This window comes from Vulpes lagopus, chromosome 18, assembly GCF_018345385.1.
Source record: "Vulpes lagopus strain Blue_001 chromosome 18, ASM1834538v1, whole genome shotgun sequence".
NCBI classification, from domain to species: Eukaryota; Metazoa; Chordata; class Mammalia; order Carnivora; family Canidae; genus Vulpes; species Vulpes lagopus.
Genome location: NC_054841.1, coordinates 10,755,874 through 10,777,413, shown reverse-complemented (window position 1 = coordinate 10,777,413; position 21,540 = coordinate 10,755,874). Strand labels below are relative to the sequence as shown.

The window sequence follows — 21,540 nt, the reverse complement described above, 5'->3', positions numbered from 1 at the left end:
TGGGGGCAGGAGAGGGAAGCAAGCCAACAAATAAGTAAGAAGGGGAATTTTAGACAGAGGTGAATGCCATGGTGTACGAAACAAGCTCTGTGTCGGAGAGTGGTCAGAAAAGACCTGTCTACGGAGGTGACATGTGACCTGAGACCTGAAGGGTGAGAAGATCTCTAAGAAGAGTGGTCCAGGCAGAAGTTACAGCTGGGCAAAGGTCCTGAGGTGGAAACTAGTTCAACGTATTAAGGACTGGGATGGAGTGGAGTATGAGAAGAGGGAAGAGGTTGGGGAAGTAGGCAGGAGCCCATCTTGTGGGCTAGGGTTAGGATTTATTTGGGTTTCATTCTAAGAAGGATGGGGAACTATTGGAGGATTTTATATACTAGGGTCCCATGATCCAAATATTAAAAGCTCTACTGCTATGTGAAGAATGCATACAACGGGATTAGCAGATACCTGAAATTAGGGATTTTATTCAAGATCAATAGCTGTGACAATTTTCACCCTCTGACACGGTAATAGGTTGGGTGTCTCCAAAAAAAGAAAATGTCCAAGTTCTAACCCCCGGAATCTAGAATATGATCTTTTTCAGAAATTTTTCTGATGTAATTAATTTAAGGATGTCAAAATGAAATCACCTTGGATTACCTGGGATTGCCAAATCATCCTAGATTAGGTTAGGTCCTAAATCCAGTGACAGGTACCCTTAGAGTGAGGCAGGGGAGATTAGGCAGACAGACAAGGAGAAGATGGAGAGAAGAAAACCAGGTTAGCGATGAAGACAAGAGACTGGAGCGATACACCACAGGCCACGGAATGACTGAAGGCACTAGGAGCTGCAAGAGGCAAGGAAGCATTCTCCCCTAGAGCCTTTGGAAGGAGCACGGCCCTGCCGCACCTTGATTTCAGACTTCTGGCCTCCACAACTGTTTGAACACACATTTCTGTTGTTTCAAACTACCAAGTTGGTGACAACTTGTTACGGCAGCTCTAGGAAATTAATACAGCCACGAAACAGCCCAAACTCGGACCCTGCACCAGCCTCCTGCAGCCCCCAAGAACCTGTGCATAGCTTCGGATCCACTCTGAGGCTGTGGCGGTCACTGGGTGGCACTCCCTGCAGGCATGAGGGCCAGCCACCTGAGCTCCAGAGAGACATTAGCTTTATTTACTTACTTAGCTCAGTTCAAGAGGACAGGAATGAACCAGCCCTGTTCTCTGTTCCTCCAAAGACCTCTCAGTTCTGTGAGTTCCAGACAATTTAGCACCCAGATAAACAAGGGTAAGAAGAGTGCAAGAACCTGAAGAGTCACTTAAATGGCCGAGACTTGAATCAGGCAGCTTCCAAGTATAGGGGTTTCCAAACTTTTTGCCAGAATAGGCATCTTCTATTAATTTTCCCCACGGAATATTGAGTCCCTAAGGATTTTGGCTATCAATCCAACCGCATTTACTCAATAATCACTCATTTACCTTCCTATTTGCTATTATTTGAAAGTATATAATAATGTGGGTGAATATTTGTTGATCCACTCACTATACTAAAAGTGAGATCCGTAGCAATACATAAAATCATTCAATCTTCACACCACCTCTATGGGGTGGGTACTTTTATTAACCTCATTTTACGAAGGAGGGAGATGAAGCAGAGAGAGGGTAGATAATTTGCTCAAAGTTGCACATCTAGCATTTAGTAGAGCTGAAATTTGGACCTAGGCAGCCTGCCTCCGAAGCAAGCATTCTCCTTGGAGACTTGGTGAAAATCTTGGCTTCCATGCCAATGTGCAATGCTACTAAGGACACGTGATTTTGCCACCGTGCACCTCAGCTTCCTCATCTATAAAACAGGAATAATAATCGTGCCTATACTGCAGGGTTGTTGTAGAAATTAAATGAGAATGTGTAGGTGGAGCACCAGGCACAGTGCCTGCCACTCAAGGAATGAGCTAGAATTCAACCAGTGGTATCAGGAAGCTTCTCGGCAGGCTTGAGATGGGAACAATGAACAAGAGATGATTCCATTCTCTAGGTCCTCTGACCCCATGGAGTTCACAATCTCCATATAATATGCCAGGCCCAGAAATAAATGGCTTCAGGTAGAAGGCGACCTGATCAGCCTTTCTCGTATGTGCTTTAAAGACCTCAAGTATGGTAGCTGGTAAAAAATACTGATTCCTGGGCACCTGAATCCTTTTAAAGTGGTTCCAGAAATCTGCATTATCCAATAGATGAATGTGCCATGTAATCTGTGCTCCACCGAGTCGTCTGGGCAGCATTTCCTTGCTACTTTGAGGAATATTGAAAATCATTCCAAGACTCCGATCCATTCATTCCTGCAGTGCCCAGGACGGGAGGCCTCAAGCAGAAATCTTGCGTTTCATACAAGGGCAGTACCCACGAAAAGGGGGCAGACGTTTGGCCTGAGGGGCAGCAGGCACGCAGCCCTCGGCCCATACTCCAGCTGGCAGCACTGAGGCCGGGGCCTCGGCGCTGCGGGAAAGATTCACGGCTACTTCAAGGTCACTCTGCGACTCCAAGGGCTGCGTGGAGGCTCGAACCTAAGATCCCCTGGGGCCGTGCAAACCCACGCTGCGTGGGCGGGGCTCCCGGGGTCGCCTAGGCAACGGGCGCGCGCCACGCCCAAGCCCCGAGCCCCGGGGGGGGGGAGAAGGGAGCGCACGCTGCCTGACGTCTCGCGGGGCCGAGGCCATTTCCCCCAGCACCTCCCCCGGGCTCCGCCCCGCGGAAGTGCTTGCCGACAGTCTCGGGCGCTGATTGGTTCTCTCACGCGGGGGGCGGAGCCTGCGGCAGCGCGGTGCGTACTTCCGGCTGCCGGGTTGACATGAAGAAGCAGCGGCGGCGGCTAGGGCGGCAGTAGCGGCGGGAGTTGAGGCTTGCGGCGGGGCTCCGAGCTGAGAGCGCGGCGCGGCCTAGAGCGGCAGGCGGTACAGTGGGCCCAGGAGGAGGCGCGGCAGCCGCCCTGGCCCGTCATGGAGATGGAAAAGGAGTTCGAGCAGATCGACAAGGCCGGGAGCTGGGCGGCCATTTACCAGGTGGGGTAGCGCCCCGGAGCGCGGCAGGCCCCTCGCTTAGGCCGCGTGAACCTTCCCTCAGACCCCCGGGCCCGGTGCTGCCTCTGGGTCTCGCCCTGCGCTTCCGCCCCGCTGCGTGAGGATTCGATCCGCCGGCGGCACGGGGCGGCCTCCTGTCTCTTTGTCCCCCGGGTGGGCCTGCGTCTCTCCGGGGCCTCTCGGACCCCTTGGATCCCCCCCCCACCTCGTATCCTCCAACCCGGGTGACCTCTCAAGCCTGGAGGCCTCCCGTCGGTGCTCTCCGCGCGGGGCCCTCGCCCCCTGACCCCGCCCCCCTGCTTATCCACTCTTTGTCCCCCGGGGGTTGATGGAACACACGCTCCCCCCCCCACTTCCTTTTCTAGCCTGGACCACCTCAGACGCTCTTCCTTTGTCTCCCTGGGGGGAAAGGGTTACTCCCCCCCTCCCTCCGTCCCATTTCCTTTCCCCTCGTACCGGTGTGTGTCAGGTCCCAAGGATGACAGCCCCCTTCCCCCCCTTCCTGCTCATTCATTGAGTGAACAGGAATCGGCGTGCCCATTCCGTGCTGGGCACGGCGCTGGAAGACGGGCAGGACCCTCTTTTTCTCGCCAAAGCTTAGAGTCGAGTGGGGCAGAAACACGAGCGAGCCCTTTGAGGCTGTGACACGTGCTGTGAAGAAAACAAGACATCCTAACGGGGTAGAGTCGCTGCCTGGAAGGTGGGCCACCTCCAGGGGGATCAGGGAGGATCTGTCAGAGGAAGAGACGACTCAGCGCTGTGAGCTGAAAGGGGAGCCCCGACGGGGTCGGGCCAGAGCGCTTTTCAGCCAGAAGGCCCGCGATACCCACTAGTCTGGGGCCAAAATGTCACCGTTAACGGTTTTTTGTTTGTTTGTTTGTTTTGTTTGTTTTTTTTGTCCCCCACCCCTTCTCTAAAATAGCTTCTTTTCCCCCCGTGAGCATCTTCTCCTTTTTGTCCTGGCTGAGATGATTGAGCCCTCTCTCCCAGTCCTCCCATCTCCCTGTGGGTTACGTGGCTCATAAATAAAAAGTTAGGAAGGTAGGGTTTCTCACCTATCTGCAGCATCAGATTAACAACACGAAAAGGTCCGCTTTCATAAGCAGCTAAATCTTCTAAAGAAAACACGGGCTCCCGATTAAATGTCATTGCGGGGGTTGTGAGGATTAACCACAACCACACTCGGTATTTTAAATAAGCGACGGAGGGAATAGGGAGATTCTGTTACTCGTGTAAAGGGAGAATGCAGTTTATTCTGTTTTCGGCTTATAGGCCCAAAAGGCAAATTGTGAGATCCATCAGCTGGTAGAATTAAAGTCTATTTTGAGCTCCACTTAAAAAGGAAAAAAGCTTTAAGCAGTTCTTTTGGTATGCTTGCCTAACAAAAGCCTTTTTTTGGCAGGCTTGGCTTCATGTGGATTTGCATCAAGCTTATTTTGACAGGATTCTTCTTACTAGAACTGTAATGGATATTAACTTCTTGATAGACTAATATTTGTAACCACTGTAATCAGTATAAGTGTGCTGAATCAATATGTGAAATTTGTATTCTCTCTAGTCTGAGTTAATTGAATGAATTCCACTAGTGACTTTGAGAACATGTAGGCAAATTTTCTGCATCAAATTTAATGCAGTAGTGTCTCAGTGGCTTTAAATGAAGAGATTGTTGGCTCAAAGTGTTGATTAGAATATGTGCCCCATCACAAGTGGAGGTGGCCCCCAGGAAGCTTTGGGGAACATCTTCTGTACTGAAACTAAGTTGGCAAACAACAAATTCATATTCTAAAAAGTTCTTGGGAAAAACAAAAACCAGTTCTTGGTTGAATTTTACTACTGTTTTAGGGCAGAGTGGGGAAATCCATCACCCAAGCATTGTTAAGACTCTGTTAGGCATAACCACCAGCATGAAGCATGTTGGTTTTCAGTTGATTTCCCTTGCTGTTCTTATGTTTGTCTGTCACATTTGAACACCAGAAGTTAGTCACATTGCAATGTGTTGAGATTTCCCCAGCTTCTTAGTGGATTGCAGATCCACAAAAGAAGGTGGCTTCTTTTTATTTTAAAGAATTGTCCACTGTAGGCTTCCTCACCTATTCCATACAGATATTTTTCTTTTCTAAAATTGAAATCAGAATCTCCTCTCAGTTTTAAGTTTAAAAGTGGCTCTTTATGGGGCAACTGTGGCAATTTTAAAAACGTAGAGTTCAAACGATCTCGAGTCCAAAGTGGCAAATTTCCCCAAAGTGTGTCAGTTTGCCAAAACCATTATTTTTCAAGAATTCAAAGAAACGTGTTTATTGTTGATAGAATATAGAAGTAAAAAAAATCGTGCTTTATTACATGTCACAATGAGGGCAGCCTTATATAAAGATATTTGAGCTTGTGTAGTCTATTGTGATTAGAAAAGTGATATATAATTTTGGCTTAAAATTTTGTAAATGAGACTGCACTTATTTCTTACCATACTTCTTTCCTAACTAAAACAAAAAGAAGCAAGACCTTGGAAACAATTGGGAGAAGAACAAAGGGTGAAGTAGACTCGAATGCCATGCCGTAGAATATGGTGGCTTAGGAAACAAATATCTCAGGCGAAGATTCTGTGCTAAGATTCTGTGCTAGCTCAATTTGATAAAGTGAGCATAACTGTTTTTAATAACCCTAATCGTGTAGATACTAATTAGCATTTATATAAGAAGTCAGCTTCAATAGCATATGTAGATGGTTTTAAAAATTGTTTTCTGTCATTTAAGCAATTGTGTGCCTGTTTTGAAAAGTGCTAGTAACACTGAGCCTGAAGTTTGAGTTGGTCTGGCTGTGGAGAAGAGGAGAGAGATTGCAGACAGGGGAGAGGGATTGTTTTTTCGGAGCTGATATGAGAGAAAAGAGGGCTGAAATGAATGAAGATAGCTAATGAGCTGCCCTCCGATTGTAGTTTCAGATTTGGGTCAGGTGTTTTGCTGTTTGTCTCATCTCCAGTTCTTTGATTCTCTGCACTGTTCACTATTTTTCACTGTGAATGATGTGATTGTTTCAGAAAAAGGAGATTGCAACAATAGCTCGTGACTTGAAGTCAAGATTTATTCCATGTTAGAGGCAGGCTTTGTAAAGTGGGCCACTCTTCCAATTGACATTTGTTTTTATAGCTGCTTTCATTATGAAATATGATCGAATGCTTGACTTAGGTTAAAACCATGTTCTAACAGTTCACTCAAATTCCTTACTGCTGTATACAGCTTATATTGTTACAGTCCAAGAAGATGAATATGAAAATTTCCTAATAATTTAGAAGTATCATTCTTTTCAGACAAAAAACTGCTTTATGCAGAGGAGAAAGATCTATACAATATGACTCACTTCACTTAAAAAAAAAAGACAAACGGAAATGACATGGAGACATTGGGAAGTCCTAGTCATCTTGAGTGACCCATTAGATCTAAATGTTCTCGTGTAGCCCGGGTTTGAGGGAACTAAATTTAGGTGTCTGATCACCACTTTGGAAATGGTGTGAAGACCTCTGTGATTGTCTGGACTCAGATTAACTGGGAGCACAAGTAGAAATAGTGGAGGGGAAGTATTTTTGCTATTATTATTTCTTTGGCATCCCTGGCATATTTATAAGTATACTTTGGTACTTTTGGAAGTATGTAAGCTGTATAAGATCAATCAGTTGGCTCTGAAAAGTCAGCCAGGGGATAATGGTAATGTGAACGATTTTCAGTTGCCAGTGACCTACCATTGGGCTCCAGGCCCTCCTCCCTGTGTTCGCATTTTAGCATGAATGGGTCCCCAAAATCTATAAAAAATAGCTGGTATTTTTTTTTTTTAAGATTTATTTACTTATTTATTTATTCATGAGAGAGAGACAGAGACAGAGACACAGGAGGAGGGAGAAGCAGGCTCCATGCTGGGAACCCAACTCGGGACTTGATCCCGGGACCCCAGGATTGCGCCCTGGGTCAAAGGCAGGCGCTGAACCTCTGAGCCACCCAGGGATCCCCAAATACCTGGTATTGAATAATGTCACTGAATGTATACTGAATTTTGTGATAGAAATACATTTAAAAAATGCCCCGTAGGGTTTTTCAGACTATAAACCGCTGAAATAATTGTGCCTCTTCTTTGTGTCCCCTCCTCCCTGCCCCTTTTTGAGTTGTCTTTTTTCTGATCTTTAGATGAGAGAATCCTTTTGGCAATTTTTGTCTTATGCCGTTTGTTTAATTGCAGGTCTTTTTTGTAAACCTGCCTGCGAGCCTTGCATATTTTGCACAAGCTGCTATTCATCTCTAGTGTTTATGTTAATTTGTTCATTCTTATTACTTTGTCAGTGTGTTAATTCGTTGGTTAATTTTTAACGAGCTAATACTGACAAACAGGCTGGGTTCTTCCTAGGAACCATGTTCAGGGAAAATGGGAAGTCCTAGGTGGGCCTAGCTGTTTCCAAGATGATGTAGTTTGGTACCAGTCATTTGATGTGCACATCTTGAATGTCCATGACTGCCGGGGCTAGTCCTAGATTCCCTCTACCACATTTCATTGATTGGCCACCATGGCATCCTTTCTACCACTCAGGGTCTGGGTCCTCCAGTTTTGCCTGTGAGACTCTTGTTTTTAGTTTCACACCACAGAAATGAGGTAAATCTGTAACAAATTAATACGGTCTCGTCACAGTCTCACCATGTATATTCTTGGCATTATCCTGGGAATAATTGTGATAAAAACAGACCTGCGCCTATCCTTCTGTCGAACTCCTTCTAGTGTTTTCATAGTACCTGTAAGGTCCAAACTCCTTAGCCTGGCAGCCAGGTTCCAGCCATCCCCTCCTGTGTGCCTTCTCTTCTGGCTGCACTAGAAGGTGCAGGGCCCTCTAGGCTCATCCTTAGCTTTCAGTCTTGGGTCTTGCCTTAGCACTTTGTCCAGGCTGCCTTTCCCACAGTCTGGCTTGTGGCTCCCAGCTGAAGTGTGCATCTCCTCACTTTGGATTTTGCCCTTTCTCCTATGTGTGTTTCCAGACAGCTTCATACCTATCTCGTCTGCACCCCTGCTCTTAAAGGCTGTGTTTCTTTCCATCAGGGCCTGCGTCCTCTGGAGTCCGAGCTGTGGAGGTCAGCTTTTCTTCCCTCGTTCTCTTGGTGCTGTCTGCACCTGAAACAAGGTGCCTGAGTAATCTGGGGATGAAATTGGTTGGCAGCACCCTGCCAAGCCCTGGCAGTAGAGAGATGAACAAGACCTATTTCCCAGTTCCCATTCTAGGTGGGGAAGGAATGATAGAAACAATTAGATTAGCTTGCATTAGTCCTGATAGCAGAGGTCACTCTTGAAGAAAATCACCACGTTTTAAGGTATAGCCTGCTGAGGCAATTTAGTACTGCCTGCTGTGGTGGCTTGGAAGAAAGGCTTGAATTCTTACCAAGTAGGAGCTGATACCACCAGTTTTATAGGAACTTTACGTTTAATAACAAATTTGTACTTGGATTGAGGCGAACTTAATAGGAAAATTGGAGGTGCTATATCTGTCTAAGAATTACCAAATTACTCTGTCCTCATCCCTGTTGACTTGTTTTCACATGCCTTCTAGAAGGGCTTTGCGTATAGTTGGCTTATAAAATATTTTGATTATGGGATATAAAATATGGTTCTCCATAAAGTAACAACCCTTACAAAGACTGTGATCCCCCCCTCCCCTTGCAAAGTATAAACAGTAAAGGCAGATGTTTTGGTCTTTGATCAGACCAAACTTCGGGGCAGGGGAGAGTAGTTTAATTTTTTGCATTTTGTTTGGTCCCAGCTCTGTCATGAAGCATGCTAAATGGGCCCCTTCCTTTGTAAAAATGATCCTGGCCTAACTGATGATGAAGTTCACGTCAAGTAATAAAAGTCTTTAATGTAAACACAGAGAATTTAATGTTCCTGAAGTAATCCTCGTGAACACTGTAGTGGTTACGCCCTTTTGTAAGGTGTGTGGGTGTCCACGAGTACAGTTAGGCTCAAAAATGCATAGGAGTTTTGTGAGTATTGTTAACGGTTCAAAAGAATTGAGTCCTTTTTCCAAGAAGTATTAAACATTTTTAATAAGTAGAGTTCATTTGATTTAGTAATGTGGGAAAATGAGTAGCACTGACATACGAGATATGCTTGCAGTTTTTCTCTAAGTAGCAATTGGGTGGTTTTTCCTGTAAAAGATAGAGGAACTGATTCTTGAGAATTTACGAAAGATTCAACCCTAGCGAGGTACCCGAAGAGTAGCTGCCCTTTGTGATGTAATTTTAGAAAGAAACCTACATCTGGTCTAAACTTCATTTGAATAGTGTGATAGTTTACACAGCTGCCATGTTTGGGAAGAAAGTACCTAAGTCTCCAGCACTTTAGAAATAATACTTTGTAGAAGTGGGCTTCATAGTTCACGAGCTGCTACCCTTTGAGCTAGGCAGCTTGACATAAACATGAGTATCTTTCTAACAGTTTTTAAATTTTGAATGTCTGAAAACTGGAAACAAGACCATTTCATGTGGAAGATTCTTTTCCCCCCAAGATGAATAGCCAAGGAAGAGTCTAGTCCCCCAAGTCCATTGAGGGGATGTGATACGAGTCACACTGCAGACAGAATAAATAGCAGCTAATAACAAATAATTTTTGGCCTTAAAAAAAAATGGTGACCTAATTCAGTTTACGGTTCCAAATGCTTACGATTCTAGCAAGGCAGTCCGTTTTGCACGTAGTCCATAGTAATTAAGATAGAGCTGATGCTTCAAGAAGTTACTTCTGCCATATGGACTCATAAAGTAAACATGGCTGGTTAGCAAAGTGACACTTAAGGTCTGTATTTTCTCTGGAACCTACATGCATTGTTTACTACTGTTAATTTGATACCATGCTGGGAAATTCTCGATCCTAACTTAGGGGTTACTGCTTGTTGAAGTAATAAACCTTTGGGCCAAAGGGGACTTGTGTCCTGGGCTCCTTCTCTTTTAGATGCACAGGCTTCTTCCCGAAGACTGAGTGAGGCATGTTTTCTTCTACAGATGAAGAAGGAAAAACCTCGGCTGTGTTTGTGGCTTTTGTGGGCAAGCGACACCACTTGCAAAGATAAGATGAGCATAGCAAAACTAGGTTTCCAAATCATGTTTTTAAAACGTATTAGTTAGTGATCCAGAGAAGGAAAACATCTTCCTGACCTGTTATTCTCATGAAATGTTTCTCCCCTGACTTTTTTTTCTTACTTAATGGATTCCTCCTTGGGGCATTTCTTCCTTTTGAGGAATCTCATTTTAAAATTGCCACACTAAGTTTCACTGAGCAGCCTAGCAAGATTTTATTCTGAGTCCTGATTACTCAGAAAATTATACACTATGGTGAATTGCTTACAGGAAAGCGAACATCAAGTAATTACTCCAAATAGTTGGAGCTCTCTTAAGAACAAGAGGTTACTTAAAAGTGCCTGCGGATGAAATCACTTCTGAATATAACTTCACTCAAGAGAACAAATAGACAAAACTGCATTTAACATAATGTGGTAAATTAGCTTTAAATTATCTTGATGGTTAAACATTTGTCACCGTTATATTTATCTCTCTTAGATTTTGTCCTGCTTCATTATTCAAATAGAGTTAGTTTTGCTTCTGCAAGGGTGAGGGAAAGAAATGCCTTCACTAGGTCATAAATATTTGTGGGGCACCCTTTTGCAGCGAGAGGAGGCGCCTCTTAAAAGATACTTTGTGTCTTCTGTGGGGGGATATTCTGTTTCGTATTTCTTTGTTGTGGCCCTTTGGCTTTGTTTTCCCTCTGTTCGGCACTGTATCGTAAAGGCAGCTGAGAGTTGGGAGCATCTAGGAGCATAGCTGTTATTGTTCTCCACTACCTGGATACAACATCTCTGTTGCCAGGGGCTTTTGGGTCATCCTCAGGGGTGGGGTGAAGAGGTACAGCGGAATGGTGCAAAATCAGGATGTTGCATTAAACCACATCAGGTTTACAAGCCCAGAGCCACATTTCTGGAACCGTCCCCAGTGTACAGGTGATTCAGCTACACCAGTGGATAGCTGGTCCCATCTTTTAGGCAGTCCTTGAGAAGCCACATCCCTGTGGTGCTGGGTTTTAATGGATCCTTTATGCACCTCTCATGGTGCCATCTCTAAGTATAGTAAATGTTCCTTCACCTCCCACTACCAGTTTTTCTTATTGTACCCAGGAATTATTAGTGTCATATGTGGTTTTTTATTTCATCGTTCTAGCCACAGCACCCAGGTCTACTATACTCCATTATCTGTCTGCCTGTCAGAATGCTTCTGAGTGACAGTCCTGAGCACACAGAGGCAGTTGGCAGGTTCTACACTCACCTTTGATGAACCACTTGTTTGTCCTTTGTGAGCTTGTATTTCCTCCAGAAAACTTATCCAGACATCATCATCATGCAGAGAGAATCACTGCAAAAGGTTAACAAACCTAGTACTTTTTTTTTTTTATGAACCTGTATTTGTCAACTGAGTTTCCTTTTGCAACTTGTTCCCCTACTTGATGACAAGAAACTTTTGTTTCCCAACAGACTTTGTTTGTTGGAAGCTGTTGTTTCTGAAAGTAGGAAATAAATGGTTTTAGGAGATGGGGGCAAGCTTGGGTTTGGAGTAGGAGTCTGGTGTGTCCCTAGTTCTTGGTGTGAAACGCAGCTGGAGATGGGTGCGGTCTGTCCTCTAAAATTTCCTATCTTCAGTTTGGGGAGGTGGTTACTGTTCTAACCACTTAAGAACTGAACTGCATGGTACGTGCTGTTTTACTTACAGGGCAAAACTTAGCTCTAATGGTTTGCCTTGTACTTGCCTTCAGATTAATAAAATGTCATTTTTTGGTAATGTTTACACGTTGGGCCTGTTTTAGAAGGAAGAAAGGATACAGCTGAAGTTAAAGGCATAAATTGTCATCACACCGTTAGTTTTGTAAATGCCTTTAATGTTGATTTTTGTAGGTTGATCTTAAGGAAGTGATAAGTATGTTAGGTTATTTGTGGTTTGAGCTAATTTTAGTCTGCTGTTCACAGCTTGCTTTATATCCTTTGACATTAAAACATGCTTTCTAGAAAGACAGATTTTGAATGTAGGACACACTCTATATTCTCCACTGTCCTGCATTTCACAAAATATTTTCTTGGTATTTTGGAAGTTGGACAGTTTGAAGCATAGTAACATTCTTTTGAAATCGTTAATTCCTTTGCTTGGTGATGTCTCTACTTTTCCAGTGAGTGAATTAGATTATTTCATAAAGGCTTGGAACTCTTGCTCCAAGCTGGTGGCTAAAAGGGCACAGTTAATATTAGAGGATTTTTAGAAGAGCATAACTGACCCTGAGATGTACTACTGAAGCGAGGGTTTGATTGGCTGTGTATCAGAAACCTTCTCCACCCTGTCTCCTTGGTTGATAGGGCCTTTTGCTCCCAGGGGCTAGGTCTTACATCCCTCTCTGGTGCTGATTAGTTTCACACAGGACAGTTGTGTTTCTAGGCTTTGGTCTCAGGCTGCCTTGCTACCACCCTTAACCAACCACACTGAACAGACATCTCTCTGGGGATTTGTGAGGTAATGGAAAAAGACGGCTGGGTTCGGGTTCTCAGTTGGCCTTGACTGTTGTGGGACCTTGAAAGAGTTACATGCAAGATGGTGATGAGACGAGATAGCTGTACAGCATGACTCGAAGCTAACATACTACAACTGCGGGGTCACATGAGGAGCCAGGAGAATGGGGCACCATTTCTGGAAAACTTGAGGGTTTGTGTCCTCTCTTGCTAGATTTGGTAGCTTTATATGTTATGTGATTGTCCCTTATCTAAGAGGGAGATGGGTCTTTACATTTTCATATTAACTTAAAACTTTAAGAATCCATTATTATGTCCTTAAAAATAATAAAAATGCTCAGTGAGGCCACAAATCAGATTATTTTATAAAACTACTGCATACCACATTGGTGAATGTCATTCCCTTAGAAACTTTTTCCTTAGAAAATCCTTTTTATGTCTAAAAAGGATTCGGGTTTTGTAATTGGACTAATATCTCCCATTCAAGGAAGAAATGCAGTCTGATCCATGTTCTACCCTCTTTCGTAATAAATTCCAGTAAATGGCTAATGTTTATTGAATTCTCTATGCTCTAGGCACTGTGCAAAGTGCTTTACATGCAATACCATGTATTATACACCATAAATTGTTCTTTAGTAACAGGAAATACTTTAGGAGGACAATTAGGTGTCAGAGCCTTGATGATGTTCTCTGCTTCAGATCTCCTGTGTCCTGAATCCAGCTTGACAGTGGCATTGTGGCCATGCTCACACTGGTGCCCAACTGCAAAGAGAGACAAAGAATTGTGCTAATAACTAAAGTCTCCTGATTTAGTAGGTCATAGAAGAGATAATATGTAGATTTAGACCTTTACCCAGTTTTCTGTCCTCTTCCCTAGATATCACAAACTGGCCACCCATGGTCCTACTTCACTTGGTCTGCGCAGTGGGTTTTTGTTTTTGTTGTTGTTGTTGTTGTTTTTTAAAGAGGAGTATAAATTTTTGTCATTGTTTCTAAATCAGGAGAAGTCATATACAAATCTGGATTTCTGGTCTTCTCTTGAAAAATCTGAAGACTATGCTGTCTGAGCTCACCTTGGCAGTGGTCTGCTAGGCTGAGGGGCATCACTCGTGCTGGACAGACGTGTGTGTGTTCTTCAGTTTAGCACAGCTTCATGGCAGGTCACGCTGCCCTCCCTTACACGAACCACCCACCCCTTGGATGCACTTGAGTTTGCAGCCTCTAGTCCAAGTTGGGTTTTTTCCTTGGCATTTGATACTAGTATTAGAATTTTTTAAAAAGATTTTATTTATTTATTCATGAGGCACACACAGAGGCAGAGACCTAGGCAGAGGGAGAAGCAGGCTCCCTATGGGGAGCCCGATGTGGAACTCCATCCCAGGACCCTAGGATTACAATCTGAGCCAAAGGCAGATGCTCAACCACTGAGCCACCCAGGTGCCCCTAGTATTAGAATTAAGATGATTTTTAAAAGATGTTTAGCCTTGCTCTAAGTAGCTGGCATGCTGTTACGGAAGATCAAAGCAAGGGAGGACTAGCCAGAGATAGTTTGATTGCTAGTGTGAAAATGCCTGTGAGAGTGCCCTTGATATTAAAATCCAGGATGAAATCTTAAACCAGGTGCTTCTTCCTGCCCTTCCCCTTTCCCTCTTCATCTTTAACCCCCTCTGCTATTTTGAGGAAGTTGGAAACTGCCACCATTTTTTCCACCTTGGGTGACTGAATGTAAGTGTATTTTTGTCCCATGTTCAGTTATTTCCACGAACTATTTTTGATGACCAACTTGGAAATTAAATTGGGATTTGATATAAAGAATGAGTTGCCCAAATATGCTTGCATTGAGAAACCGAAGTAGTGGTGTTTTAATGACTTGTGACTTGGTTAGGTATGGTACCATTTTCATGTGTCTGAACTCATGATTAAATGGTTTCTCTTCCTTATTCTTTCAAGGGATGAAATAAGTGGTGTCTGTGATATAAGTAAAATAAATAAATATACATTCAGGTTACAAAGAATGTGTGTTGTTAAATCTCTGTTTAGCTACAGAAGGACATACTATATTGTAAGTCATTCTTTTTCTTTGATCCTTCTTGAGCATCTATTCCATAGAGGTATATTCTATTGACAATTCAGAGCAAGGAATAGATAAAGAAGATTCTTTACCATTAGAAAACAGTCAAGGTCTTCATTCTAAGTTGAATCCCAGAAGGGAATCCCAAAACCAGCTCAGTGTTTAGTAGCCCTAAATCATGTATGGGATGGCATTAGCCATTTTATACTTTTTTTGTACAGTGAAATCAAAATCAGTGACCTAAAGACCAATTTCTCTGTGAAGCTTTTCGTCCACCCTCATTTCCTCTCTGTTCTAGATTTTAAGCTTCTTGCAGGCAAAGTCCATTCATTCGGTCATTCAGCAAATACATGGACAGCTATTGAGTGCTAGGGCCTCACTAGATGGTGAGGATAAGTGGTGAGTGAGACACCCTTGGTTCTTGCCCTAAGAAGCTTCACAGTCCAGCCAGTAAAGGAGCTGAATAGAGATAGTTCTACTTCAGAGTGATAAGAGCTCTCACAGGCCCAGAGCTCATGCTAGGCCCAGGGCACATCCAGATAGAGGTAGTCAGTTAGGATTGAAAGCAGGAAAAACAGATGGAGGAGCTGTCCAGGAAGGATAATATATAAAAATAATAGACGTCTAATTGGAGATCCCAAGAGCAAGCAGGAGTGAGCCCTGTTACATTACCAGCATTTTGTGAAAGCATGGGAACATATTTAACTTTCTTCCTCTTTGGTTTTAACCTTTCTCCTTCCATCTCTAGCACAAATTCATATGCATTGTATACCTCCCCCATATATATTTCCTTTTTCCTTTCTTTTCTGTTTCCTGTGCCATTACTTCTTACCTTAACTGCACTAATGGCCTCTGAACCCTTCTAGTAGGATGGCATAGTGGAGGTTACATTATGCCACTGACCATACCCCACCTTGCAATGAAGTCATCTGTGTAGATGTGTTCAGGAGGTTTGTGTGCCATCACCTTACAGCCTGAGAGCACCAACCATAGTGGGCTGCACTTAGTAGGCAAATAAATGTAGTATTCATTGCTATGACCGATAACTTTGGTGTAAATAGTTTATGCAGATCCTCTACGGTCTGTACAAAAAGCAGAACTGTTGTATTTTTTTTTAAGATTTTATTTATTTATTCATGAGAGAGAGAGAGAGAGAGAGAGAGAGAGAGAGAGAGAGGCGCAGAGACACAGGCAGAGGGAGAAGCAGGCTCCATGCAGGGAGCCCAACGTGGGACTCGATCCCTGGTCTCCAGGATCACACCCTGGGCCGAAGGCAGTGCTAAACCACTGAGCCACCCGGGCTGCTCATATTATATATTTTAATAGGAAAAAAAAAAAGATTCTTTAAAAGAATCTTTAAGTATAAGCCTGATTCACTAAGAATAAATTGAAAATATGTGGTTAGACCCCTGATTTGCAGCTGACACTATGAGAATAAAGGTCTCAATTATTCATTGTGAATTTTAAAGGATATTTTTAATGGCCTTGGCTGGTTTATCCCATTATGTGGTCTGTTTATTAGCAGGTTATGGTACACAGATGGCTTTGTTTGAGTGATTCTTTCAAGTCAAGTACCTTATAAAATAACTTAAATTTGCTGATAATTATCCTTTTAAATGGCTTAGAGGCTTTAATTTTTAGGCATTTAAACACTTGGGATATGATTACAAATTCTGAGTCTATGATTGCTTACGTTTAAACACAAAAATGATGATCTTGAGAAATTCTGAGGGATTTACCGGTTGCTGCCTGATTCTCATTCACATGCTTACCATGCCTTCCTTGCTGTGGAAACGGTAGAATTGCTGTCTGTGAACCATTAAGGTTGTGAGTCCTCTTCTGTGTACAGAAGTTTTCCTGGATGTGATAAGAAAAAGTAGTCATTGATTACTGATTACTTAAAGATTTGAAAAGGAGAGTTTTTTCTTATCCTTAGATGATGAGAATAAAAGACATTTTGACTATTTCTCCTTTATTTTTTAAAAAGATTTTATTTATTTATTCATGAGAGAGAGGCAGAGACACAGGCAGAGGGAGAAGCAGGCTCCATACAAAGGAGCCCGACGTGGGACTCGATGCTGGGTCTCCAGGATCATGCCCTGGGCTGAAGGCGGTGGTAAACCACTGAGCTACCTGGGCTGCCCTGTTTCTCCTTTAATAGTGAGTGGGATGATTAGGTGTGTGTGCATGTATTCTTCTGGTTTTATTTTGAAATCATGTCTGTGTCTGTAGAACATAGTAGAATAGATATATGGAATAGAAAAAGAATAGTTCATAAGCCTCTAAACAGAATCACTAAAACATAGCTATTAAATGGCCAAAATATTGCAGAAGATAGTGGCAGAAGCAACCTTTTTTAAGGTGGAAGTGAATAAGAAAGAATTATAAAAAGGCATTCTTTTATAAAGTCCAGACTCTGGGTAAGACCCCTGGTTCATTGATGCTGCTTTGTCTTCACTTTACTAAGGAAAGTGAAAGCAGGGCAGCCCGGGTCAGCCTGGGTGGCTCAGCGGTTTAGCACTGCCTTCAGCCCAGGGCATGATCCTGGAGACCCGGGATCGAGTCCCACATTGGGCTCCCTGCATGGAGCCTGCTTCTCTCTCTGCCTGTGTCTCTGCCTCTCTCTCTCTGTCTGTCTCTCATGAATAAATAAAATAAAATCTTTGAAAAAAAAAAAAAGTGAAAACACTTGGGGTTGGAGGAGAGACGTACATAAGGGGTGTGTGAATCTTAATCTTAGGAACCTGGATCAAGCTTTCCTCCTAGTCAATAAATTGGATTCTCCAATTCTCCAAATTGCGATATTGGAGAAACGTTTAATTACTTGCCTGTATTATGCTAGTTGTATTTTTCAGGAGTCCACCTGCATCCCTACCTGCTCATCTTAATTTAGCTGGCTCACAGTGTATCTCCTGTTCCAAGACTGCTGTCACCCCTGGGCTATGTCCATGTTCATTTGGGCAGTCCAGCGAGCATCCTCACCTTGTGCTTGGAAATTGCATGGCCCTCTTCTTTTGCTGCCTTCCTCCCGTAGGCAAGTGTTGGTCCTTGCAAGCTTCTCTGCATCAGACACCTCATCAAACTCAGACCCTGCACTCTGTGGTCATAGCCTCTTACGCTTCTACACTCCCCTCACTCAGTCACTTTTCCACCTCTGGGTTTTCTCCATGTCCAGATTTCCAGCTGCTTCTTTCTCGGCCCCAAGTCCTCTCTCCTCTTCAAGACGGTGGTCATGGCTTGAAACGCTGTCTCTCCGATATTCTTAACCTTTTGCTCATCTGCTTACCATCAGCATACGTCATCAGCCTTTCTCTTCCTGCACCTAGGTTCCTGAGTGCTAAGGGAAAACAATCTTCTAAGTGGAGAAAATCCCCCAGTCTTACAGGTTAAGCCATTAGGAATCTAGATCTGTCTCCCTCAGCTCCTGGCTGTCAGCTCTGAAACACTGTGGTCAGCCTTCCTTCTTATCTCTCTCACAAGGAGAAGAGACCCTTTGTTCCCATCTCGGGCAGTCCTTATGTCTGTACTCTTGACCCCTTCCCATCTCACCTGTTCAAGGCATCTTGCCGTAACAGGTTAGTGATCTTTTAGGTATGTGTCCTTAACCCCCCTCTCTCGTCCTCTTACTTGAACCAGTTAGACATTCTCAGGCTTCCTTCAGCTGTGGCTTTCCCTCTGGCCACTGCTGTTTAGTTTCCTTCTCCATTTGAAATGTTTGAAATAAATAGGTCACTGTGTCCATTGTTCACCTTCCAGCCACTTTGACTCAGGGAAGTTAGGCTCCACCCTACCAAGCCACTAAAATAATTCTGTGGAAGGTCACTGTTAGCTTATGTGTTGCTGATACAACGGATTCTTTGCATCCTTATCATAGGACCGTTTAACATGGCTGACCTCTCTTTGCTTCTTGAATTTTCTCTAACCCTGTTTCCATAACTTGCTCTTACTTCCTTTTTCTTTCTTTTTATAGCTTCTGTTTCTCTAGCTAATCCTCACTCTCCCTCTTGGGCTTCTTCTCTGATCCTCTTGTGGGGAAGTTCCTCAGGGGTCCCCCCACACTGCTCCTTTTAATCTGACTCTTTGTTCTTCTGGGGCTGTCTCAGCTATTCACTCAGGAAGTTGTAATGGCCCTTGAATTCAGAGCATGCATGTACACATTCTTGCACTCTGGTGCAGCTTTCAAAACACTTTTACTTCCTGAAATGATGATGCTCTCTGTCTCTCACAGAGCCTTTACATGTACTGTTTCCTCTGCTTAGAACCTTCTACCTTACTAATTCTAGTTCTTCTTTTCAGTTACATTTTAGGCATCCGCTTTTAGAATACTTTCTCTGATTTCCCCAGATCCAAGTTAGGTACCTCTTACAGGTCTTCCCATGGCCCTCATATTTCCCTTTTCATAGCATGTTGTGTGGTTGTACTGTAGTCCTACCCACTATTCTTTAATTGCCTGTATACTGACCAATTTCCAAGTCATCTGTCAAGTCTTAAAAGAGTCAGGGCTGCTTTTGTCTCAGTCATTTGTATCTCTCAGTACCCACTGTAGCACCTGACACATAGAAAATACCCAGTCATTCCTGAATGAGTAGATGAGCCATGCTATTTAGAATGTTCAAGAATTGGGGTGCCTGGGTGGCTCCATCCGTTAGGCATCTGAGTCTTGGTTTCAGCTCATGCCTCAGCTCATGATCCAGGGTCATGAGATCAAATCTGGTGTTGGGCTCTGGGTTCAGGGGAGTCTGCTTGAGGTTTTCTCTCTCCCTATCCCTATGCTCCTCCCTGCCCCCCAAAAAAGAAAGTTCATGAACTGCTTGATAAGGAGGAATCAAGTTTATAGTATTGTAGGAACCATGTGTTTCTGACCCACCATCAATATAGCACACATTGTTTTCTCTATATGCTTTATATTAATTTTCTGTGTCTGACATACCCTACCTCCCCCAGTGAGATTGGAAATTGCTTCTGAGTGACAACCATGTGTAATCTCCCTCACAGTGTCTTATATGTCCTCAGACTTAATTTTGTTGGGCCTGAACGCAGATAGATTTATACATACACATATATACATACTACACTTAACAGAACAAAGTCCCATCTGTAGTCTTTCCTTGTCTTCCTCAGCTGGCCCTGCCTCTCTACCATGCACAGACCATGCCACTCTGGAGGAGTGATTTCCCTGTGGCTAATTAGCTGTTGTGTTCCAGCATGCTGGCCAAGTATGAGAGACGGCCGTGGTATGAAAGTCTTTCTTGCTCAAACTTCATGGGTTTGGTAGCCGGGACTGACCAATGCTGACAGGAAATAGAGGCATTTATTAAAAGCCAGAGAGTTGTCAACTTGCAGGAAGCAAAGCTCTTGTTAGCCTATGATTTTGTGGTTGGTTTGGTGCAACTCTGTAAAAGTAAAGAACTAGGCAAGAATGGGGGCTGTGTGCTTGGGTCTCTAAAGTTAGATCCTTTTTCGTAAGTAAATTGCTTTTAGAGTTTCATTTGTTTGGAATTTCCTGAGATTTGGATCTTGCCAGAGAGTTCATAGCAAAAAAAAGTCTGGGCAGGTGAAGCATTTGCATCTGAGATGAAATCACTGTTTTTGTTTTTAACTTGTTTCTTAACATATTATCCTTGGTTCAGCCCTGAAGATTATTCTATTATTTGTGGATTTTAACCTTTCCCTCATCTTCTGGGTCTTATGAAACAAGCAGTATTATTTGAATGGAGAAGAGGAGGAGAAGGATAAAAATAAATGTGAAAGCCTTCTTTCTTGCCTGGGCAAGCTCAGCTTTATAGCTTGGAGCAGACTGACACATCTAGTCTGCTGAAGGGATACTTACGGTTGGTTTGGCTTCTTACTTGATTTTTTTCCCCTTAGGTTTGTTTTTTAAACTGGAATTTTTATGTGAATGTAACCAAATTTAGAATAGAAACACTTAATTTTATCATTTGCAGAGCACTTTTTGCAGAGCACCTATTTTAAAACACAGACATTATGGTAAACGACTTGGGACGAGGATTGTTTTAAAAGTGAACTGAGACCCAATGTGATTCAGTGGTTGCAGAGTGGACCTCTGACCTGAAGGGAATCCTGTTCTTCCTGGTCCAGCGGCCTTTCCTCCAGATGTGTTACTTCCCTGGAGCCCCAGGATTTCCTTTTGTCAGAGTAACTAAGTCTAAATGGAGTAGAGATTTCCTGTTGGATTATAGCACTTGGCCTGCCTTCATTCTGCTTATGTCAATTAGAGCAGCAGATCTGAATCCTCAGTGTTATTTACCAAATTGATTGTTGTTTTTTTTTTGTTTTTTTTAAGTAATCTTTACACCCAGTATGGGGCTTGAACTCACAACCCTGATATCAAGAGTCACCTACTCTACTGACTGAGCTAGCCAGGCGCCCCCATTTACCAAGATTTTTTTTAAACATAAAAATGCCTGTAAATGAGGTTGAAGGCCAGAGGTAGAAGAGTTAAGAACAGAGTAGGAAGTAGCTTTAAAGACAGGGCTGCGGGCAGAAGTCTTATAAAATGTGTTGAAGATTGTGTGGGAAGCAGTAAGCATTTGTGTTCCAGTGTGTTGGGTTCAAGCATATTTATTCAGTCCCTGTGTTGCAGTCTGTGGGTTACTGAGTCCCCACCCACAATCATACTCTTTTTGTCTAGTTGTCCCCCTTTTCCCCTCCTTACCGCTCCCCAACCCCCCCCCCCCATGTCTACCGCAACCACCACTAGCAATTACCAACATGTTGGATCTTGAGGTTGCTTCCCTATAAGGATATAGGGCATGTGGTGTTGGCTATAGACATGGTAACCAAACTCTGTGGGTTCTCTCCTGTGTACCTCGTGACGTTTGACGGGA

The 21,540-nt window shown here is 43.4% G+C and overlaps 1 protein-coding gene across 1 annotated transcript in view; it reads left to right on the top strand.

Moving 5' to 3' along the window:
• Window positions 1–2,823: 2,823 nt before the first annotated feature.
• The window catches only part of PTPN1 (protein tyrosine phosphatase non-receptor type 1), a 67,040-nt gene continuing 48,323 nt past the window's right edge, over window positions 2,824–21,540 (top strand). Inside the window, exon 1 of the mRNA XM_041733051.1 lies at window positions 2,824–3,044. Coding sequence (XP_041588985.1) covers window positions 2,982–3,044 — 63 coding nt within the window. The 5' untranslated portion in view covers window positions 2,824–2,981. The remainder of the gene's footprint in view (window positions 3,045–21,540) is intronic.